This window comes from Protopterus annectens, chromosome 8.part0 (genome assembly GCF_019279795.1).
Source record: "Protopterus annectens isolate FY-2018-M chromosome 8.part0, PAN1.0, whole genome shotgun sequence".
NCBI lineage: Eukaryota > Metazoa > Chordata > Ceratodontiformes > Protopteridae > Protopterus > Protopterus annectens.
In genome coordinates, this window is record NC_056741.1 from 388,555,769 (window position 1) to 388,578,268 (window position 22,500).

At 44.3% G+C, this 22,500-nt stretch overlaps 1 protein-coding gene across 4 annotated transcripts in view; it reads right to left on the bottom strand.

The window, feature by feature from the left end:
• The window catches only part of OTUD7B (OTU deubiquitinase 7B), a 1,511,480-nt gene that overhangs the window by 1,190,401 nt on the left and 298,579 nt on the right, over window positions 1–22,500 (bottom strand). For 3 of the 4 annotated variants that reach the window (XM_044079900.1, XM_044079901.1, XM_044079899.1), the window contains exon 2: window positions 22,287–22,437. The exons of the other annotated variant lie outside the window; for it this stretch is intronic. In XM_044079900.1, coding sequence (XP_043935835.1) covers window positions 22,287–22,371 — 85 coding nt within the window. In that variant the 5' untranslated portion in view covers window positions 22,372–22,437. The remainder of the gene's footprint in view (window positions 1–22,286; window positions 22,438–22,500) is intronic. 4 annotated transcript variants of the gene reach the window in all.

Genomic DNA, 22,500 nt, shown 5'->3' on the forward strand with positions numbered 1-22,500 from the left:
AAAGCTTGTGTCCACATTCAGAACACTTTTGTAAACCCTGTCTGACATATTGGTACATTCATAAGTAACCAATACATCACCAGTAGCACAGTTTTGGTACCCACGATAAATGTGATGTCCGAATCCGGATAGGCATCTTGCAACAGCATTAACTGTCCTGGTCGCCAGGCAGCCCTTCAGTCGGCCGGATTCCAAAGTCCGGTCCGGTCGCCTGATACGTATCGCACCCGACGCCATCTCTGTTGGTCCTCGGGTATAGCTGACGCCCATTTTCCTCAGTGTTTTTATCCCCAGATGCTAGTAGCTCTGATAAATTTGATAGATGCCAATGTTTCCAAAAAATAGAGGCACATAAAATAAGTAGGTGTGGTAAGAGATACAAATAAATATACTCATATAAAGACTTCTCAGCGCTAGCTATTAGAAGGGTAAACACCCTAGGAGTAAATTAAGAGTTAGAGGGAAGAGGAGATTCGATCTGCAGATGCTATCCAGTTCGACATCTACATTTCTATGGTAGTAGGGTACAAAACTGTACTATGTCCTTCATGGATGCATCTGCAGTCATAACAACTGGGTAGAATACCAAGTAGCCAATCAGGGAGAGGAGGATAAAACCAGTATTCAGTGCGTTTAGGGATCCTCTTTGCAGTACAGCAGTGGTAAACCCTGCTCGGGATCTGGAATATAGAGGCAAATTATAATGCTTGGCAAAATGTGTGCACGGAGGTCTGCGCAGTCAGCCAATAATGTCTTTGGTTGCCACCCCGCGTGAAGAAGGCTGTGGTAGTGGCTGCTGCCCTTGTAGAATGAGGTCTTGCTGTTCCTGTGAAATTGGCTTTCCATGGAAGGAGTAACAGAATCGATGCAATTTCCTATCCATTTGGAGATTGTCTGGTTTAGAAATAGCTTTTCCTTTCCTTCCTGGTCACAATACAGGGCTGCAGTGCTGGGTCAGTCTTTCAAGCTGCTATTTTTGTTCTGGTCCAAGTAGTAGCGCAGAGCCGTTCATGTACATCCAAGGTATGCAGTATTCTTTCTCTGTTTTGTGGTTGGGGAAAGAAGGTAGGTAGGTGGGATTGCCGTTTGAGCGAAGACACACTCTTGATACCACCTTTCAGGCATAAATGTAGATTAGTCCTTGCGATGACATCGTATCTGTAAAAGGTGAAGATTAGGAAGGGTTGTACTGCCATTAAGGCCTGTAGTTCAGAAACCCTCCTTGCTGGGAAGTAATTCGCCAGTAGGAAAGCAGTTTCATGGACAGTGCGAAGAGGTCTGCTGTTGCTGTTGCCCGTAAAGGGTGATAGTGCTCAACTTTTTCTAGCACAAAGTTTAAGTCCCAAGCTTTTGGGCAGTAATGGTGGTTTTGGAGGTTTTACATTCTTTGATTCTCTGAGTGAACTGCCTGATAAAGGGTGAAAACAGAAAAATCAAAGCTGTATCTCCTGGCTTAAATAGCTGAGTGCATGTATTCTTGATGAGGAGGCAGGACAGGCTCTGAATGAAGTAAAGTTCAAGCCAGATAATTTAGAATGTTAGGCATATCTGTATGTTTGACATCTTTTCCTCTTCCAGTACTCCAAATGACAAACCTTTTCCATTTTCCAGCATTAAATTTCTTCTTGCTGAAGGTCTATGGCTTCAAGAATAATGCTCAACTCTTTGAGAAAGTTCTGGGTTGGGCTGTTGCTATGTGAAGTCTCCATGCAGTCAGTTGTAACGCTTTAGGCTCTGATGAAGGATGCTGTAGTTGGTTCTGAGTTAGCATCACAAGGCACTGGGACACATATTGTTCTGAGACATGGCTCCTCACAGTGGGGTACCCAGTGTTCTCTTGGGCCAGTTTGAGCTATCAGATTATCCTTGGACGCTCTTCCTTGATTTTAGTAATACTTTGTGTATCAAGGGAAGAGGGAAATTTGCAGCGGTCAGGCTCTTCCATGAAGGAGGGTTTAACCACTCTTTCCATGCCAGTGTGGGTGTAATGTCCTGTGCAGAATTTTGAGCTGGTGGATTGAGAGGAGATGCAAGAGGGTTTATCTGAGGCATTCCCCTATTCTTTTTGAGATGGTCTGAAATGTCCGGTGCAGTTTCCATTCGTGGGCATCCGATGTGGTTCTGCTTAATATGTTCATAGGAATATTTTTCTTTCCGGTACAAATATTGCCTGTAATCTGGATGTTGTAGCTGAGTGCCAGGTTCCACAGCTCCAAAGTCATTCTGCATAGGGGTATGAATGGAGTGCCTCCTGCTTGTTGATGTCACATACTCAGGAAGGTCTGGTCCTTATCATCAACTGGCCCTCTTTTGAGAAATGGTCTGAACTTTGATTGCCAGCTCACTTTCGCCGTACTTTTTAGTTGATGTGCAGGGTTGTCCGTGTCCATGTCCCCACGATTTGTCCCAGCAGGGGCCTCCATCCCAGGTCCAGCTGCCTGTTGTGATGTGGTCTGCTTGCTTGATATCGGCAAAGGGCCTGGGTTTGTCTGGCATGCCTGTTTCACTCATAGAACTCCTGTTTTGGGCGTATGGAATTAGGATTTTGCTTTAGCTGTGATTGTAAGGATTTATAATTTTAGGCTTGGCCAGAAGCGGCGGTTTGCGCCAACCGCGACCGTTACCCTGCCGCGTTCACCACCGCACGACCGGAGCGCCACCACCCGCCGCCCGCGCCAGCAACGGCACCACCCAACCCGCACCACCCGCGATAGGTTGAATAGTTTTACCTGGCAAACCCCGCCTGAGATGAAGCAGGCCTGCCTCGACAGACAGGCTTTTGATTGTGGTGGTGGAATGGTTTTGACCCGCGCCCGCAACCACCGCCCTGCCGCGTCACCGTCTGACAGCAGGGTGTCACCGCCCGCCCGCCCGCCACCCAAATTGCTGAACATCCGAAGAAGAAGGATGAAGGAAGCCCGCCACAAACAGGATGAATACCACGCCACCGACCGCCGGCGCACTGCCCGCAGGGAGGCAGGAGCGCACGCGCATGGCGCCCGCGCCGGCGCAAAACGGACAACGCTACGCCGTCCGTCTCCGTCCGCGTATAATTGCCAGAGTTGCTTAGTTGTCCCGCGCCCGCCGGCGGCACGCGCCACCAGAAGAGATGAAGTGATGATCACCGCGGCGAGTGAACGGCGGAAGCCCTGCTGAAGAAAGGATAGGCAGCATATAAGAAGGAAGGTAGGAATAGAGAAGGTGAAAGCCGCCGCCACGTGCCCGCGCCCGGCACCGCCACGCGCCCACCCCCACCACACCGCCAATGATATGATAAGTTTTTTAGATGTAATAATTTTTGAGGCAATGGATTGAGGGAGCTGAGGGAATGGTGGTGGGAAGGACTTGTACCTTGCACTACAGAAGTTTAGAGCATAGTACGAAGTTTACCCAAATATCTAGTTGAATGAATAAAAATAGATTTATAATGGATCATAATTTACCTTACTAAGTGTAGTAAACAAGAAAACAGACCAATGCATAATATCACATTATCACTGTCATAATCAGAAAAGCTTACAATGCTACAAAAATATGACATTAACTACACATCTATTAAAAACATTTTAGCTACAGTGAAAGGAAGTCAGAAAAATATCACAGCATTAATTGACCTAGAGGCAGTACCGCAAAAAAAATTTAATATTAACAAGATCCAGCGAGAGAAAACTGTCAACAAAGTTACTAAACTAATGTCGTCGGGTTTTCCCAGTTACAGGTCACCAGCGAACTCTGGCCTGCTAATGATTGGCATTCTATGCCAAGCCGAGGCTCAAGTTAACGCCTGTAACTCTCAAAGAAGGCATACCCATTCACGACGACCTATCTGCATGTCTTGAATGTCACTTAATCAGCGAGGGAGGATATCTTGATCTATACAAAAAACGCCCAGCCGAGAATCGGAACTGAGAACTCTCATGTGATATGACAATCGCTAACTCAAATACTAAAAGGGAAGAAACAGAGATTTCTCTCAAGAAAGTACAGTTTGTACCTACTATAAATGTAGATGTCCGAGGAAATGCATCCAGCTTTCTGGTACCGAAGTTGTCCTGTCACCGCCAGGCAGCCCTTCGGTCGGCCGATTCCAAAGTCTGGGTCTGGCTTCGGTGTCGTGATCACCCAACGCTATTGGCGTAGTTCTTTCGGTATAGCGTTAATACTTTCATTTTCCCCAGTGTTTTGCCCCAGGTGCCTTCTATGCTTTCAACTTGATAAATGCCAAAGTTTCCAAATAGTAGAGAGGCAACACAAAAATAAGCATGTATGCATTATATACAAACACTATAATCTATAACAGATCCCCCCAAGCTAGCTGAAGGTTGGCAAACACTCCAGGAGTAATTTGAGGGAAGGAGGAGATTTGACTGCAGATGCATTCTACTGACATCCACATTTATGGTAGGTACAAATCACTATGGTCAAGGAAGGGATTCCATAGTCTCTTTGTGTTTAAATGTAGAATACTATAAGCAAACCAGGGAGGAGGGAATGAGTAGATTATGAAGTTAGATCTCAAAACAGCAGTGGCAAACCAATGGGATTCAGAGTATAGTTAAAAATTATAGTGTTTTGGGTAAATGCAGAGGTCTGCAGTAGCCTCTATATCGTCCTTTTGGTAGCCACTCCTGTAGAAAGCGGTAGTGGCTGTAGCCCTGTGGAGTGAGGGCCTGATGTTCTGGAGTTTTCTTTCCATGATAGGAGTAACAAAAATCCAATGCAATTTCCTATCCAGTATTGTCTGTTTTGAAATTGGTTTTCCTTCTTTCTGTTGTATGCTACCTAGAAGTTACACAGTTTTTTCATTGGGTTTTGTCCTGTCCAGGTAGTAGCGACCCGTTTATGCACCATCCACAGTATGTAGTGTTTTCTCCCTGTTCCTGTGGGTTAAAGAATTGAAGGTGGATAGCCTGACTTTAGAGACCTGACGCCACCCAGCAAATGCAGGATCGGTTCTGCGACACTCTATCTGATGAAGATCAGGCGGTTAACGCCATTACGTCGCTGTGGTGTAGTTCAGAATCTTCCGGCTGAAGTTGGCTACAGCAGGTCGCAGTCTTCCAGATAAGTATTGTAATCTCTGCTGTTGCCAGCTGGTCTTGAAAGGGGAAGTGTCATAATTTTTCTAGTACAAAGTTCAAGTCCTATGCTGGTAATGGAGGTTTCAGAGGTTTCTACATTTTAATTCTCCTAGAACTGTCTGGGTAGTGATGCGAGAAGATAGGCGGATCCGGCCGTATTCCCCTGCTGAAATAGCCGGAGGCATGTATCTTGATGGAAGAGTAGGACAGGCCCAGGCGGAAGAGTCCCGCTGGCAATTTAGTGATGCTTTGGCGGCTCACCAGTGCCACTTCGCCCCTTTGCAGTACTGGCGAGGACATTCTTTCCAATTTTGTTGCGTTAATTTTCTTGCTGAAGGCCTCGGTTCCGTGATTGCGTCCTTAACCTTGGGATAAATTTGTTACTATGGCTGTGAAGGCCCCAGGCAAGCATGCAGAGTCTGTAGGTCGGATGGTGATGTTGAAGTTGTTCGTGCGCACACAGAAGGGATTTGGGGCAGCCCATATTTAAGTTCCCGACATGCCTCAGCAATGGATAACAATGTTGTCTTGCCAGTCTGAGCTATCAGAATGATCTCGATGTTCCTTGATCTTCAGAAGTACCTTGCAAAATAAAGTGAAGTGGAACGCGATGCTATCGTAGTTTTCAACTGACAGCTTCTGCTTCGGGCGCCACGCGGCAAGAAAGACTGGGGAAAATGGCGTCGGCCAATGCCTTTATACCCGAGGACCAACAGAGATGACGTCGGGTGAAGTGCGACATCAGCCGAAGCCGGACCCGGACTTTGGAATCCGGCCGACTGAAGGGCTGCCTGACGACAGGTCAGCCCAGTTGTTATGACTGCAGATGCATCCATGAAGGACATCTAAGCCCATGCTTACACTTGTCAAGGGTATCAGAACTTGTCAGAGATTTGGGATGCATGGCTAGGCTTAAAAAGGCCCTTGTGGTCATTAGCCTAGTAAACACCTATGAACACACAATACTAAAGATTATATATATCATGTTTAGACAACATACTATTCTAAAAACCTATAAAAAATACTGTCTAATGCCTACAATATGGGAAAGCACACTACCTCACAAACTGTAATACCTTGTAATAACTCCTAACGGTCAAATGTACTAAAATCTAATTTTAACTCTAAATATAATTCTAACCTTAAACCTACACCTAAGCTGCAGAGAAAACAAATCTTGGTAAAGGGAGAAGTATACAATAACACAAAAATATCACAAGAAAAGTAAATTGATACGACAAGCCCTTGTAGATGCAACTGAATTCTTCAGGAGGCAAACGAGATCTGAGGTACAGGGTAGACTGGAGGAATTATGGGTAGGGAAGGACTCAGACCCTGTTAACTGAGAAGCTTCAGAGCCAGTACCGAGTTTGAATCCAAACATCCATAGTTGAAATGAACAAAAATAGACGACAATGGATCACAACTTACCTACTAAGTGTAGCAAACAAGAAAACAGACCCTAATGGCCAATATCACATTATCTACTGTCATAATCAGAAAAGCATAATGCTACAAAAATATTATTATTAACTGCTAATATCTATTAAAAACATTTTAGCTACAGGAAAGGAAGTCAGGAAAAATACCTACAGCACACTGACGAGATATAGCACTGCAAAAAAATCAATATTAACAAGATCCAAGAGAGAAAACTGTCACTAAAGTTACTAAACTAATGTCGTTCGGCTTTTCCCAGTTACAGGTCACCACAGCGGAACTCTGGCCTGCTAATGATTGGCAGTGGACTTTTACGGTGCCGAGGTACCAAGCCAACGCCCAACCTTCAAAGAAGGCACACCCATTCACGCACGCACCTATCTGCATGTCTTTAAATGTCACTCAACCGCGAGGAGGACATTCAGACTCCATACAAAAACGCTCCAGCCGAGAATCGAACCGGAGAACCTCTTGCTGTGATATGACAACGCTAACCTAAATACTCAAAATGCGAAGAAATAGGAGATTTCTCTCAAGAAAGTACAGTTTTGTACCTACCATAAATGTAGATGTCCGATAGGAATGCATCTGCAGTCTTCACAAATGGGTTGTCCTGTCGTCAGGCAGCCCTTCGGTCGGCCGGATTCCAAAGTCTGGGTCTGGCTTCGGCTGGTGTCGCACTTCACCCAACGTCATTGCGGCAGTTCTTCGGGTATAAAGGCATCAGCCGACGCCATTTTCCTCAGTGTTTCTTGCCCCAGGTGCCCTCTTGGATGGCTAAATTTGGATAAATGCCAAAGTTTCCAAATAGTAGAGAGCAAACACACAAAATAAGCATGTATGTACATATATACAAACAATTACACCATAATAGATCCCCCCAAGCTAGCTGAAGGTTGGCAAATACCCTAGGAGTACCTCAGAGGGGAAGGAGGGAGGGTAATCCTGACTGCAGATGCATTCCTATCGGACATCTACATTTATGGTAGGTACAAAACTGTACTATGTCCTTCAAGGATGCATCTGCAGTCTTCACAAATGGGTAGAATACCATAGCTAAACTAGGGGAGGAGGAATGAGTAGAGATTATGGTGTAGTTAGGATGGGTTGCAAAACAGCAGTGGCAAAACCAGCTCGGGATCTAGAGTATAAAGGTAAATTATAATGCTTGGCAAATGTATGCACGGAGGTCCAAGTAGCAGCCTCTATAATGTCCTTGGTAGCCACTCCTCGTAAGAAAGCTGTGGTAGTGGCTGTAGCCCTTGTGGAGTGAGGCCTGATGTTCTCTGGAGTTTTCTTTCCATGATAGGAGTAACAAAATCTAATGCAATTTCCTATCCATTTGGAGATTGTCTGTTTTGAAATTGGTTTTCCTTCCTTCCCTGTTGCATATGCTACCAGAAGCTGGTCAGTTTTTCTATTGGTTTTGTCCTGTCCAGGTAGTAGCGTAATTGTCTATGCACATCCAAGGTATGTAGTAGCCTTTCTCCCTGTTCTGTGGGTTGGGGAAGAATGTAGGAAGGTGGATAGCCTGATTTAAAGAGACTCTGGATACCACCTTAGGCATAAATGTAGGATTTGTTCTCATGGACACTCTATCTTGATGGAAGATCAGGAAGGGTTGCACTGCCATTAATGCCTGTAGTTCAGAGACCCTTCTTGCTGAAGTTATTGCCAGCAGGAATGCAGTCTTCAGGATAAGTATTGTAATTCTGCTGTTGCTGCTGGTTGAAAGGGGAAGTGTCAATTTTTCTAGTACAAAGTTCAAGTCCCATGCTGGTAATGGAGGTTTCCGGGGAGGTTTCACATTTTTAATTCCTCTCAGAAACTGTCTGGGCAGAGGATGCGAGAAGACAGGAGGATCCAAGCTGTATTCTGCTGAAATAGCTGAGGCATGTATCTTGATGGAAGAGTAGGACAGGCCTGTATGGAAGAGCTCTGCCAAGTACTCCAGGATGTTGGCTATGTTCACCAGTGTCACTTCTTGCCCCTTTGCAGTACTCAAGTGAGATATCTTTTCCATTTTGCTGCATAATTCTTTCTTGTTGAAGGTCTTCGAGCCTCCAGGATTATGTCCTTAACCCTTTGGGATAAATTTGGGTTAATTGTTGTCATGTAATGTTCCAGGCAGTTAGCTGCAGAGTTTTCAGGTTTGGATGCAGGATGTTGAAGTTGTTCTGTGTTAACAGTAATGGGATCAGGGGCAGTGTCCATATTTGTTCCCGGGACATGCTCCTCAGCAATGGATACCAATGTTGTCTTGGCCAGTCTGGAGCTATCAGAATGATCCTCGGATGTTCCTCTTTGATCTTCAGAAGCACCTTGTGCATTAAAGGAAGTGGTGGGAATGCGTATGCTATCAGGTTTTTCCAACTGAAAGATAGGGAGTCCACCTTCCAAGCAAGTGGGTGGTACGTCCTTGTGCAGAATTTCTTTAGCTGGTGATTGAGTGGGTATGCAAAAGTACAGTTTTGTACCTACCATAAATGTAGATGTTCGAGGATTCCATTGCTGCAGTCCTGACTATTGGGTATAGTCCGCGTCCAGTCGGCCCGAATACCAGAGTATAAGGCTGACGTCGGTCAGGGCGCATTAGACTGACGTCAGTACGTCAGGGTACTAATGCGCATGACCGACGTCATATCCTCAGTCTTTTCTTGCCCCAGATGTCAGAAGACCTTAAAAAGACAAGTCCCAAAAAACCTGCACCAAAAACATGTACAATATATACAACAATATATACAAAAATATAAGCATGTAAACTCACCTACACAACCACCCCTAAATACAGAGGGAAGGAGGGAGGTAAATTGGACTGCAGCAATGGAATCCTCGAACATCTACATTTATGGTAGGTACAAAACTGTACTATGTTCTTCGTCTTCCATTGCTGCAGTCCTGACTATTGGGTAGAATCCCAAAGCAGAGGTAAGGGAGGCTGGCAAATCATAAAGAAGTAGGAGCTGACAACATGCCTTGCAAAACAGCTGTGGCAAAACCAGCCCTAGACTTAGAGTAGATAGGAAGGTGATAATGCTTAGAGAAAGTATGCACTGAACTCCAAGTAGCTGCTTCCAAAATATCCTTAGTTGCCACCCCTTAGAAATGCTGTTGAAGTGGCAGTAGCCCTAGTGGAATGAGGCCTAATCCCAGCTGGAATCTCCTTGCCATGATGGGAATAACAAAATGCAATGCAAAAGCCAATCCACCTAGAAATAGTTTGTTTTGACACAGGCTTGCCCTGTGAACTCAAAGCAAAAGAAACAAACAACTGCTGGGACTGCCTAAAATCCTTAGTTCTGCTTAAATAATAACGCAATTGCCTGTGTACATCTAAAGTGTGCAAAATCTTTTCCCTTTATTTTGAGGATCTGCATAAAACGTAGGCAAATGAATAGTTTGGTTTAAAGCCACACTAGAAACCACCTTAGGCATAAAGGAAGGATTAGTGCGTAATGATACCCTATCCTTATGGAAAATCAAAAGGGCTCTACTGCCATAAGGGCCTGCAACTCAGACACCCTTCTTGCAGAAGTAATAGCCAACAGAAAAGCAGTCTTCCATGACAAGTATTTCAATTCAGCAGTAGCTGCAGGCTCAAAAGGTTGTAGAGTAAGTTTTTCCAACACAAAATTGAGATCCCAAGCAGGAGTAGGAGCTCTCGTGGGGGTCTTATATTCTTTGCCCTCTAAGAAACTGCTTGAACAAAGGATGCGAAAACAAAGGTGGGTCACAATCATAGTGAGCTGAAATTGCTGCAGCATGAATCTTAATGGAAGAGAAGGACAAACCTTTGTCCAATAACTCAGTAAGATATTGAAGAGCCACACTCAAATTAGGCTCAGAAATCTCCAAATTCTTTGCTGTACTCCAAAATAAAAATCTCTTCCATTTTTCTGCGTACACTCTCCTTGTACTAGGTCTTCTAGCTTCCATAATCACATTTAAAACTTGTTGAGGAAGTTGAGACCTGTTGTGTTTCAACACAGAATATGCCAGGCTGTTAGATGAAGAGAATGAAGCTTGACATTGAGCAGATGACCGTCCTTCTGAGATAACAGATGAGGAATCAGAGGTAAAGGCCATGGAGGCTTCTGTACCAGACTCCGTAGTAGTGGGTACCAATGTTGTCGAGGCCAATCTGGAGCTATCAAAATCATCCTTGGCCTGTCTTGTCTGACCTTTAATAGCACCTTTGGAAGAAGAGGCAGAGGTGGAAAGGCATACACATGGAAGTAAAGTGACAGACTCTTTTGTTTGTCCGGGGTTAAAAAGGCCATCTGGGCTGCTGTATTCAGTCTCACACCCAGAAAGCACATGTCCTGAGAGGGTACTAGACTGGACTTTATTTCGTTCACAGAATACCCTAGGCATCTTAGCACTGCTATAACATATTCCAGATGCTGTAGAAGGTCTTCCTTTTCTTGAGCCAGAATCAGGCAGTCGTCCAAGTAAGGATAGATTTGAATTCCTAGAAGCCTGAAGTAAGCTATCACTGGAGCCAGAACCTTTGTGAATACTCTGGGCAGTAGATAAGCCAAAGGGCAATGCAGAGAACTGATAATGAGAATTTCCAGCCGAAACGCAGATACTTCCTGCAACTTAGCCTTATAGGCACATGAAGGTAAGCTTCCTTGAGATCTAAAGTTACCATCCAGTGATCTTTGCCCAGCAGAGGTAAAAGCTGTTGTAACGTCAACATCTTGAACTTGGGAATGTCCAAAAACGTGTTGAGGAGAGATAAATCCAAAATTGGTCTCCACGTGTTCCCCTTCTTTGGTACAAGGAACAGGCGAGAATAAAATCCTAGGCCCCTTTCTGATACAGGGACTGGCTGAATGGCCCCTATCTGAAGTAACTGAGAAACTTGCTTGTGAGCCTCTTTTCTTTGTGGAGGAGGAACGTCTGGCATGCCTTTGAAAGGGGACATTGTATGGAAATAAAATCTGTAACCGTGGTGAATGATATCCAGCATCCATTTGTCTTGAGTAATTAAATCCCAATTTTCTTTGAAAAGAGACAGTCTTCCTCCCAAAGGAGCTGCCAGGCGGAATCTGTTGGCAGCTGAAAAGACAGGTCATTGGGTCTGTTTACGAAAGGACTGACCCTGCCCTCACCAGAAGTCTGAGCAGGTGAACTCCCTTGTCTAGGCCTAAAGAACCTTGAGCCCTGCCCCTACCACGTCTAGACCTACCCCTAGACTGGGAATCATAAGCAGGATATGTCCACCCCTTAGCAGGCCAATTTCTACTAAACTTTGGTGGCTGCACCTGCAAAAAATCTTTAACAGTTTGCATAGACTTAGCTTTGTCCTCCATTTTCTTTAAAACTGCTTCCACAGGCGATCCAAACAACACATCAGACTGTAAAGGAGCATCCAAAATCCTTGTCTTAACATGCTCAGCTAAATTCTGATCCTTCAACCAGGCATGCCTGCGAAGAACAGAACTGGTAGCAGCCACCCTCGAGGAGGCCTGTACAGCATCAAAACCACATTGCAAAGAATGCTTACCCACTTGTTCAGACACATGAACCAAATCCAGCAACTCTTTACACTCAATACCTTCCAAAGCATCCACCTTAGATTTCAATTGTGAAAGGAGATAATTCTGATATTTTAGCATGTGAAACTGACAATTCAATGCTCTCATGGCTAGAGTGGAAGAAGTATACACTTTCTTTCCCCACCTATCCAAAGCCCTTGCCTCTTTATCAGTGGGAACAGGATTTTTAACCACAGAAGCCTTAACACCTTTAGGCCCTTGAGAAATTGTTTCTGGGTCCGCCCTAGGACTCTTAAACAAATATTTATGAGCTTGGGCACCCTATAATACCTATCAGGCTTAACAGGAGCAGGAGGCAAAGAGTCAGGGTTCAGGGAAGCCTCTGCAAAAACATCTTCCACCACATTCAACACAGGAGGAATAGCTAAAGGCCTATGCTGGGGTAAAAACAAGAATTCCCTAAGCCTTTTCCTGGAATCAGAGTAATCCTGGCCTTCCCATTTAAAGTGCTCCCTCATGGAATGCAGAGTCTCTGAAAATGAGAAATCCTCAGGCGGAGAAGCTGTAGGAGTGGAATCATCCACATCAGAATCAGAATAAGTAGGATACTCCTGCATATCTTCCACAGAAGATTCTGAAGCCTCTGAACACTGTTCAAAACTATCAAACTCTGGTTCCACCCTAGGCCTCTTATCAGGCGGGGGCATAGAACCTCTAATCATAGTAATCAAATCCTCTGCCATTTTAAGCATATGTTTCTTAGGTACAGAACCCGAAATGCTAGGAGAAGCCCCCACTGAAGCTGAACTAGGCCTACCTCTCAAAGAAGTTTTGGCAACAGAAGGAGAGGCTCTAACTACCTTGGGAAGAGAGGGAAGAACAGTCACCAGAGAAGCCCCCTCAACCTGGCCTACCTCCTGAGAGGGCACATCCTGTAATAGTATAGTTTCAGCCTGGGACTCCATGGAAACTCCTGGCAAAACCTCCGGCTCCACTGAGCCTTCTAAAGAACCGACGTCCGGGACTGCGGTTCATCAACCCTAGGCTTCACTGTTTTATCCTTGCTTCTTGGAGGCGGCGTGAGCATCCGACGGCATTTTATAATTGCAACGCTTCCCAAACACTAACCTGGCACAGTCTAACCTCCTCTTAATAGTGCGTTTGTTAAACCTAGCACAAGAGCGGCAACCAACAACATCGTGCTCAGGCCCTAAACAAGGTATACACAAGGTATGATAATCCCTATGAGGTATCTGTTTCCCACAAGAAATACAGTTATTCACTTTTCTGACATCCGGTAAAATACTGAGGCAAGAAAAACCAAAATGTTCCCCAACGGGTACTTAGCCAACTCTGTTTCGGTCTGAAACTCCGGTTTGAAATATTTCAGAACGCCAACCTGCACTCGCAAAACTGCTTCTGCATCGGACCATGCGGCAAAAGACTGAGGATATGGCGTCGGTCATGCGCGTAGTACCCTGACGTACTGGCGTCAGTCTAATGCGCCTGACCGACGCCAGCCTTATACTCTGGTATTCGGGCCGACTGGACGCGGACTATACCCAATAGTCAGGACTGCAGCAATGGAAGACGAAGAACATCAAGTCTATTTGTGGTAATCCCCATTCTCTTGTGATGGCTTTGAAGATGTCCGGATGCAGCATCCATTCGTGGGCATCTGTGGTAGTTCTGCTTAATATGTCTGCTAGAATGTTTTCCTTCCCTGGTACATAAATTGCTTGTAACTGAATGTTGTAGCTCAGAGCCACATCCCATAGGTCCAGTGCCAGCCGGCATAGAGGATACGAGTGTGTGCCTCCCTGTTTGTTGATGTACCACATAACTGTGGTGTCTGTCCTTATCAGCTGACCTTCTTGGAGAAAAGGTTTGAAGGCCTGGACTGCCAATTTTACTGCCATCATTTCCTTTAGATTTATGTGCAGGTGCAGCTGGTCTTGAGCCCATAGGCCTTGAATGCACCTGTCCAGCATGTGTGCCCCCCAACCGAGGTCTGAGGCATCTGTCGTGATGGTTTGTTTTGGTTGGCTTTTGCAGAAGGGCAATCCTGAGTTTGATTGGCAGGCCTGAGCCCACCATAGGAACTCTTTCTTCAGGCAGGGAATCATTGGAATTTTGGTTTCTAGGCTGTGCTTGTGTTGAGACCACAAATTCTTTAGGTACCATTGTAGCTTTCTCATATGCAGCCTGGCATGAGGAACCAGTATTATGCAGGATGCCATGAAGCCTAGAGCTTGCAGCACTTTTCTTGCAGTTAGATGGTTCTGCTTTGTTAATGCCAAGAAGTAGAGAGGAAGCTGCTCTTTCTTTTCTGCAGTTAGGGATGCCATTTGATTTGATGTGTCCAGTTCTGCACCCAGAAAGGTTATTCTTTGGGATGGAATCAGCCTTGACTTTTTTATATTGACTGTATATCCCAGGGCTTGCAGCAGGTAAATGACTCTTTGTAGGTCTTCTGCTAGTTTTATTTTGTTGTCCGCTTGTATCAGGCAGTCGTCCAGGTAGGGATAGATTTGAATCCCCTGAAGTCTGCAATGAGCGATTACTGATGCCAGGCATTTCGTGAACACTCTGGGCGCAGTAGATAAGCCAAAGGGCAATGCTGAGAATTGATAATGCTCTGATCCTGCAAAAAATCTGAGGCATCTTCTGCAAATTGGTCTTATGGGGACGTGCAGGTATGCCTCCTTGAGATCTAGAGTTACCAGCCAAGACTCCTTGCCCAGCATGGGAAGAAGCTGCTGTAGGGTCAGCATTTTGAATTTTGGAACAATGAGGAATGTGTTTAAAGCGGACAGGTCTAGAATAGGCCTCCATTTGTTTTCTTTTCTTGGTACCAGGAAGAGTCTGGAGTAAAATCCCTTTCCTTGCTCCAAAGGTGGTACCTTTTCCACAGCTCTCATTCTTAGTAATTGAGATATTTGCTTTAGAGCTTCTGTCCTTTGAGTAGGTGGCAGGTTTGGCATTCCTCTTTTGCTTGCTAGAGTATGGAAATGGAACCTGTAACCTTGGTCTATAGTTTGCAAAATCCATTTTTCTCTTGTGATGCAATGCCAGTTCTTTGAAAATAAGGTTAGCTTTCCGCCTAAGGGTGCTTCTAGTTGTTCCCTGGTAGGCGGTGCCACCAAGTCACTGTGAATGAGTTGTTGTAGTGGTGGTGGTTGCATCCGTGCCTCGCTGGTTGTTACCTTGCCACTGGCGTCCCCTGTAGGCACCCCTGGTTTGGTTTCTGCCTCTCGAGTGCCTATTCCTGCCTCTTTGTGCCCTAGAGGAGTCTGGAAAGGACCAATTCTTGGAGGGCCAGTTCCTGCAGAACCTTGGAGGTTGAACTTGTAAGAAATCTTTCACTGTTTGTACAGATTTTGCTTTCTCTTCCATCTTTTTTAGTACCTGTTGCGCTGGGGTACCAAATAAACTGACCTTGTCCATAGGTGCATCCAAAAGCTTTGATTTGACATGGTCTGGTAATGCCTGTTCTTTCAGCCATGCATGCCTCCTGATAACTGTGCCAGTCATGGCTGATCTAAAGGAAGCCTCCAGTGCATCATAGCCACATTTTAAAGAATGGTTACTAACCTGCTGTATGTTATGTACCATTTCTTGAACATATTTCTTATCTAAAGATTCTTCAGAGGACAGCTTTTTAGTCAACTGGTTAAGCATAAACTCTTGGTATTGAATCATATGAAATTGGCAGTTCAAAGCTCTAGCTGACAAAGTAGCAGAGGTGTATACTTTTTTACCCCATCTCTCTAAGGACCTGGATTCCCTTTCAGAGGGGAGGGGGTTTTTAGTGGAAGTAGCCGCTACGGCTTTAGGACCCTGGGAGATAGTCTCTGGATCTGCAAAAGGAGCCTTATATAAATGGTGATGAGTGTCCGGGACCCTGTAGAACCTATCGGGCTTAGCAGGAGCCGGAGGTAATGAATCAGGGCAGTGCAAGCATCATTAAATGCATCATCAACAACAGAAAGTACTGGAGGTATAGCTAAAGGCCTATGCTGTGGCAAATGTAGAAAGGTCCTAAGCCTTTTTCTGGAGTCTGAGAAATCTTGGCCCTGCCACTGAAATTGTTCCCTCATAGCATGCAAGGTTTCCCCAAAGGAAAATTCCTCAGGAGGAGAGGCTGAAGGGATGGACTCTCAGCATCAGAGTCTTCGCAAGGAGAATAAGCAGCCTCAGGAGGGTCTGTATGTTCTGAGTCATCAGAGGAATCATCTGTGGATACTGGCTCAGGGGGCTCTGCTCTAGGCCTTTTTTCTGGAGGAGGGAGAGAGGCCCTGTCTGGATGAGGCTGGGCTCCACGAATTAAAGAGATGAGATCCTCAGCCAAAGTAAGCATATGGGAGCTGGTGCTGGGCCTGAGAGAGGGGGGCTTGGCAGGCACCGTTTTTGATGCTTTGGCTGCTTTAGCCCTGGCAAAGGCCTTAATAGACATTGCTGCAGGAGGCCTAGCAGCTCCACATGCAGGGGTAGAAATATCCAGGGGAATGGTATCTGATAAATCCTGTGAAACCGCAACAGAAGGTTGGATTTCAGAAGCCGTTTCTACCAGGTTAGAAGAGGCCTCGGTAGAAGGCATGATTTCGGCTGAAGAAAGAACCGCTTGCTCGGTTTCGGCCGAAACCGAGACACTCGTGGTTTGCTTAACCGCGGTTTCGGCCAAAACCGAGACACTCGTGGTTTGCTTAACCGTGGTTTCGGCCGAAACCGCGGACCGCGAGTGTCGGTCCTTTTCTTTGCGTTTTTTGGTACTTTGCGTAGTCGGAGGATCCAACGGCATAATATATGCAAAATCGGAGCCGAAAATCTGTTCAGCAAACTCCAACTGACGTCTAAGCGTCCGTCGGTTAAAAGAAGCACAGGCTAGACAAGCTGCTATGTCGTGGTCTGGGCCTAAACAATGTATGCAATAGGAGTGGAAATCTTTATGAGGTATTTGTTTCCCACAAGATAAACAGTTATTCACTTTCTCTGACATCGGCTGAGGCAAGAAAGAGTCCCCAACGGGGTACTTAGCTTTTTAGAAGTCTTCGAAGTAATATTCGGTAGTAGTAATCTCTGGATCTGACCGACCGGCACTTGCGAACAGCTTCTGCTTCGGGCGCCACGCGACAAGAAAGACTGAGGAAAATGGCGTCAGCTGATGCCTTTATACCCGAAGAACTGCCGCAATGACGTCGGGTGAAGTGCGACACCAGCCGAAGCCAGACCCAGACATTGGAATCCGGCCGACCGAAGGGCTGCCTGACGACAGGACAACCCATTTGTGAAGACTGCAGATGCATCCTTGAAGGACATCAGTCAAAGATTATGCTAGCCTTAGAAGTCGTATCAGAGTCTAATGAATGGTAGAAGAGATATGTGAAACTGTAAAGATGGGAGGGAATTATGGATAGAGGGAAGAGCCTAAGCCTTGGACCCAAGAGTCTAAAAGTTGCTGGCTTCTGATCAGATAATACCAAATAGTTTAGACTTACTGAAAAGACAACATCGAATTCAGACATATTAGGCATCTTTTAATACATCCACCAAAGCAGGCAAAATAGAAAGAATGGGTGCAAAGCAAGGCCTTCTTGTTCAAGTAAATCATAACATCTGACCAGCTCTAGTGAAAGACCTGTTTCCAAGCAAATACATTCCTCAGTGTGGAAATAGTCTCACCTCAAATTTGGCTTTGGTAGACTTTAGTTGTCCTCTGAGCTGTTTGTCCAGTCTGATGAGATTGCTTTTATCCAGCCGAGTGCTGCACCTCCCAATTTTTGCCATGATTTTCTTCCTTCTGTTATACAGCCTATTGATGCTGTGATTTCTCCAGGGTGGCCTCTTTTTTGATTTAGTACTGTACTTCTTCCTGGTGGGTACAGATGCCTCTAGGCAGCTATTAACATGCTTATATAGGGTTTTTGTGAACAGTTCCACATAGGCGGCAGTGTTCACATTGTTTATGAGGTTTGAAATTTTGCCAAGTTATCACTTAACAGCAGGAAGTTAGCCTTGGAGTAGTTCCTCTGAATTCCTTGTTTAGCTCAGTTTCCATGTTTTAGTTTTACTTCATTTTGTGGTCTGATCTTACCAGAAAAGACATTACAATAGGGGGTGGGTAGCACTCTCCCATATTAGCGAGGACCAGATCCAGTATGGTCACACCCCTGGTTAGTGTACTGACAATCTAATCCAGGGATATTGTGTTTACGAAATCCAGGAATCACTGTGGCTGCATGTTTGGTGTCATATAGGATTCCCAGTTAATAGTGCGTAATTTATGTCACCCATGAATTTGGTATTGGGTTGAATGGCAAGTGTTTCCAAGAAGTTTAAATACATGGTATGGGTTTCCTGGGTCAGACAGAGAACTTATAGCTTGCAAGTAAGTGGTACTGGATTTTGCCTATGTTAATTTGCACTTGAAGCACAAGTGCATTGTCCTGTTTGCCTAGTCTTGAGGTATATTTATTTTGATGTAAATCGAGACACCTCCATCTTTAGCCCCTGTCTTTATAGCAGCTGGTCTAAATGTGTGGAAAGCATTATAATTTTGCACTACTGGTATGATCTCCATGGTTTTAAACCACATCTCAGTGACTGCACAGAAGCCAGCATTCTGTAGGGTGAAGAGAGCTTCTAAGGAGTGAGTTTTTTTTTGTTTAGACTCCTAGCACTGAGCAGTACCACTTTCAGATTTTTTTGGCTTTTACTGGCTATATTGGAAGTCTAGCATTGCCTAAAAAAAGGCACTATGGGGAGGACAATGTTTTAACCAATAGTCTAAAGCCCAGAGGGGAGAGGTGCAGATCATCCCTGGCAAAGCAGGGTGGTCTGTTGACCATTTCCTTCCATGATGACAACACTGCACCCCCTTAGAATGACAACAGAAAATAACCTCTTACTAAAATTAGTCATATTTTGCTCATAACGCATATTCCAAGAATTCCATGATGGCTCTCTTTGTAGAGTCTAGGGAGATGCATCTCAGATCGTTCACACCCACATGGACTATGGCTGGACCACAAGTACCAGTATGACTCAATGACCTGAATATGTGTGCGTGTGTGATGTGGCTGATACTGGTCCCGGATATGCAAATGACCATAACTTTCTCCTTCCTCAGTTTGGTAAGAGGGACATCAGTATGCCTCACAATGGATCCTCCAGTGACTAGAATGTTGGACTGTGTGGTAGCTTGCCTTATGGGCTTAGAAGTAGAGGCTCCATGAGATGCGGCTGTACATGTCGATGCGGGTGTCATTTTTGAAAGAGTGCATTCAGGGATGCTGAGAGCATGTTAGGTGTGCTTCATCTAGGCAGTCTTTGGGGTTTAGAAAGGTCACACTTAAGTGCCTCAGCATATGTGGGTCTATGTGTCTGCTTTGAATTGTGTGTGATGGGTGCAAGATGTGCACTACTGACAACCATATTGACATTAGGACTGCTTTTATGTGCGAGCTTTGCCTCCAGTGACACTCCGTAATATACATCTCAAATAACTTACCAATTTATTTAAAATTAACTGGTTGCCAGTAAACATGAAACAATTTCTGCACTGCCTCAAGATGCCCATATCCACCAAGCTGGTAATGCAGACAGTGGGAAATATCATACCCATGGCAACAGGCCCTTTTTTATTGATTAGACAGTTGCAGCAAGAATATAAAGTAATGTCAGGAGTATCCAGTTTGCAACTCTGGGGACAGTGCTGCACACTAGTTGTCCTGTGTGCAACTAGGTACTAGTGAAATTTTAACAGTGTAAAATTTTACAGGAGAAATGTCAACTCAAGGTGTCTGCATCTATACAGGGCATTGACAAACACTCGAAGGGGAAACTAATAAATAGATCCTGATGATTTACAGATGTATTATTTAGGCAGATATTCTGAAACAAATCAAGCAGTGCTTACTGAAAAGAAAGAATTAGCTGGTCAAGAATGAGGAAAGGAGGGGAGCCACATGAATGGCTACTGTCTGGCTACTAGGGTCTATATTAGAACATCAAAAGTTTAATAGTTCGAATCGCTAAAGGTCGACCTTTATTGATCGAACTATTAAAATTTCAAATGTTCATAAAAATAAACTAAAAAAAAAATATGTAAAGGGTGTGGGCAGGGGGGCAAGCCCCCATTCACCCCCCACACCCCCTGCTACTTAAATATACCAACTCCGAGACCGCACTACATTGAAGTAAACGGAAATCTCCCCTTACGGAGATTTCCATTTACCCTTTCAATGTTCTGCACTTTTCCTATTTTCGTGTCGACAATGTCGGATTCTACATTGTCAGCTTTTCAGAATAGAATATAGACCCGGCTACTATTACTGGTCTCCCCACAGCTTCACACAATGCTCCTTTGCTTCTTCTCTCACCAGAAGCAAAACATTAGCACCAATCCCAAGATGAGAAGCAGGCCACAGGCTGTGTGGTGGTTCACAGTCTTGTCCCTGATGATACAATATACTTATTGTAGCCTTTTCCTGGTAGCTGCCTCGAATAGCAACCAGACCCCTCAGGAAGGTCAAACACAAACACTCACTGCTGAACCAAAAACAGTCAGAAATCAATGCACTCTGCTCCTTCTCTTACCAGAACTAAAATATAAGCACAAATTAATTCCAAGCTGGCACCTATGAATCAGTTATTAGGCTTTCCAGTGATCAGCAGTCTCCAGGAAATAATGTCCCTATGAGCCTTCTCTCACCAGGAACAAAAGAGAAACACCAATCCCAAGATGACTAGAGAGAGGCAGATTATGGTGGAATGTGGTGGTCTTGGAGTAAGAACTGCACATGTTAAAGGTTAAGATGGAAAAAGATGAGTTAATATCCTAGGAGCTGCAGTGTACAATAAGCAGTTAGATATGAAAGGGGGTAACTTAAGCTTCAGCTATCTAATTGGACAGCCACTAATTTTCAAAGTGCAAGATATATTGGAAGGGGGTGGGCACTTTAATATTCTTGTTTTATAGAATACAGTGAGATGGCCAATAAATTTTAAATTGAAGGAGAGCGATTCCACAAAAGGACAATTTTGTGCCTACTCACAACAGCCAATGAAAGTAGAGGAAAGCAGATATGTGGTCAAATTAACACAAGAGGCAGGCAACTAGAAAGACAGTAGAGTTTAACAGCAATAGCACCAGGGTGGAAGGGTGGGGGAAAATTTCTGTGAGACTCTTAAGGGAGGGACACAGATGTAGATTCTTTCCTAGTTTAAATATGCAATTAAAAAGAGCATACAAGTAAAATACAATATAAATCATATAAGAAAGCAATGAGCAATACAAAATACAAGAAAGCAAAAACAAATTAACCTTTCCTTCCTAACAAGTTGTGTCATAGTCTGGGTGAGCTTTTCCAGTAAAGCCTTCATATGTTTTATTTCACCCCTTAAATAGAAGGTTTAGTTCCTAGCTCCACCTTCAGTTCACAGATAATGAGCCTCAACTCTCTATGTGACTCACAAGAGGTACAGCTGTGGTCACTTTCCTAATTTAAATATGCAACTACAATCAGAATACAAGTAAAAGACAGTGTAAAGAAAATAAATCGCATTCATAGCTCTCAACTGTACAGATTTTCAGAGTGTCCAGATTATTGCTTCATATTTTAGTCCATTTTTCATAAAGTGTTTTTCTAGCAAATCATTGGTAAATCATTGAAGATTTAAGCCAAAAAATAATGACAGACATTTGAGTTTTAGACATCATACCCTTCAGAAAATTCATGCTAATGGAAAACCTGTTATTCTCTCCGCTTTCTAAGTTTGTAAGAGCAGTACTTAAAAATTGTCCCTATTTTTAGGTCTTTGTCGCATTACTTATAGCTTTGTCTGGATTTCTTATTGTAAGAGGTCGAGAAGTATGATCACAATAATAAAATTAGACGGCGGCAATGAAGCAGTACAACATACTGGAAACTAACATTTCCCTCAGAGCAAGTTGTGTCAGAGTCTAGGTGAGCTTTTCTAGTAAAGCCAAGAAATACACAGTATATCCACTATTTGTTTTTCACAAGAACATAATGTCTTATGAAATGTAGTGTTGCTTACAGAATGGTGCACAGAATAGTTCATAGCTAACTGCTTGGCTAGCTGTTGTTGTGAGCCATTTTAAGTCTAGCCAATTTCCTATTCAAAGGTGAGAATCAAACCATGGACCTTTAATTTGTGAGGAAAACACCTTAACCATTAAGCCAACCCACAACTTCTACACAAGCTCAATCATAAAACTCCATGCTTAAATTTTTACCTTCAAGCAGGTCTCTAGCTAGTCCTGGGTCCGCCCCTGTGGAGCGAATAAAATCCGACAGGACAAAGTCCATGTCCACGGTCATGTGATCATGAATTCGCCCTGGTTAGTCTGCCGTACTTAAAACATGGATAAGGGCTTAATCTTCACACTAGAAAACAAGAACAATGCAATCAGCATGAAGTTAGCTCAATTTCATTACTCAACACAGAGA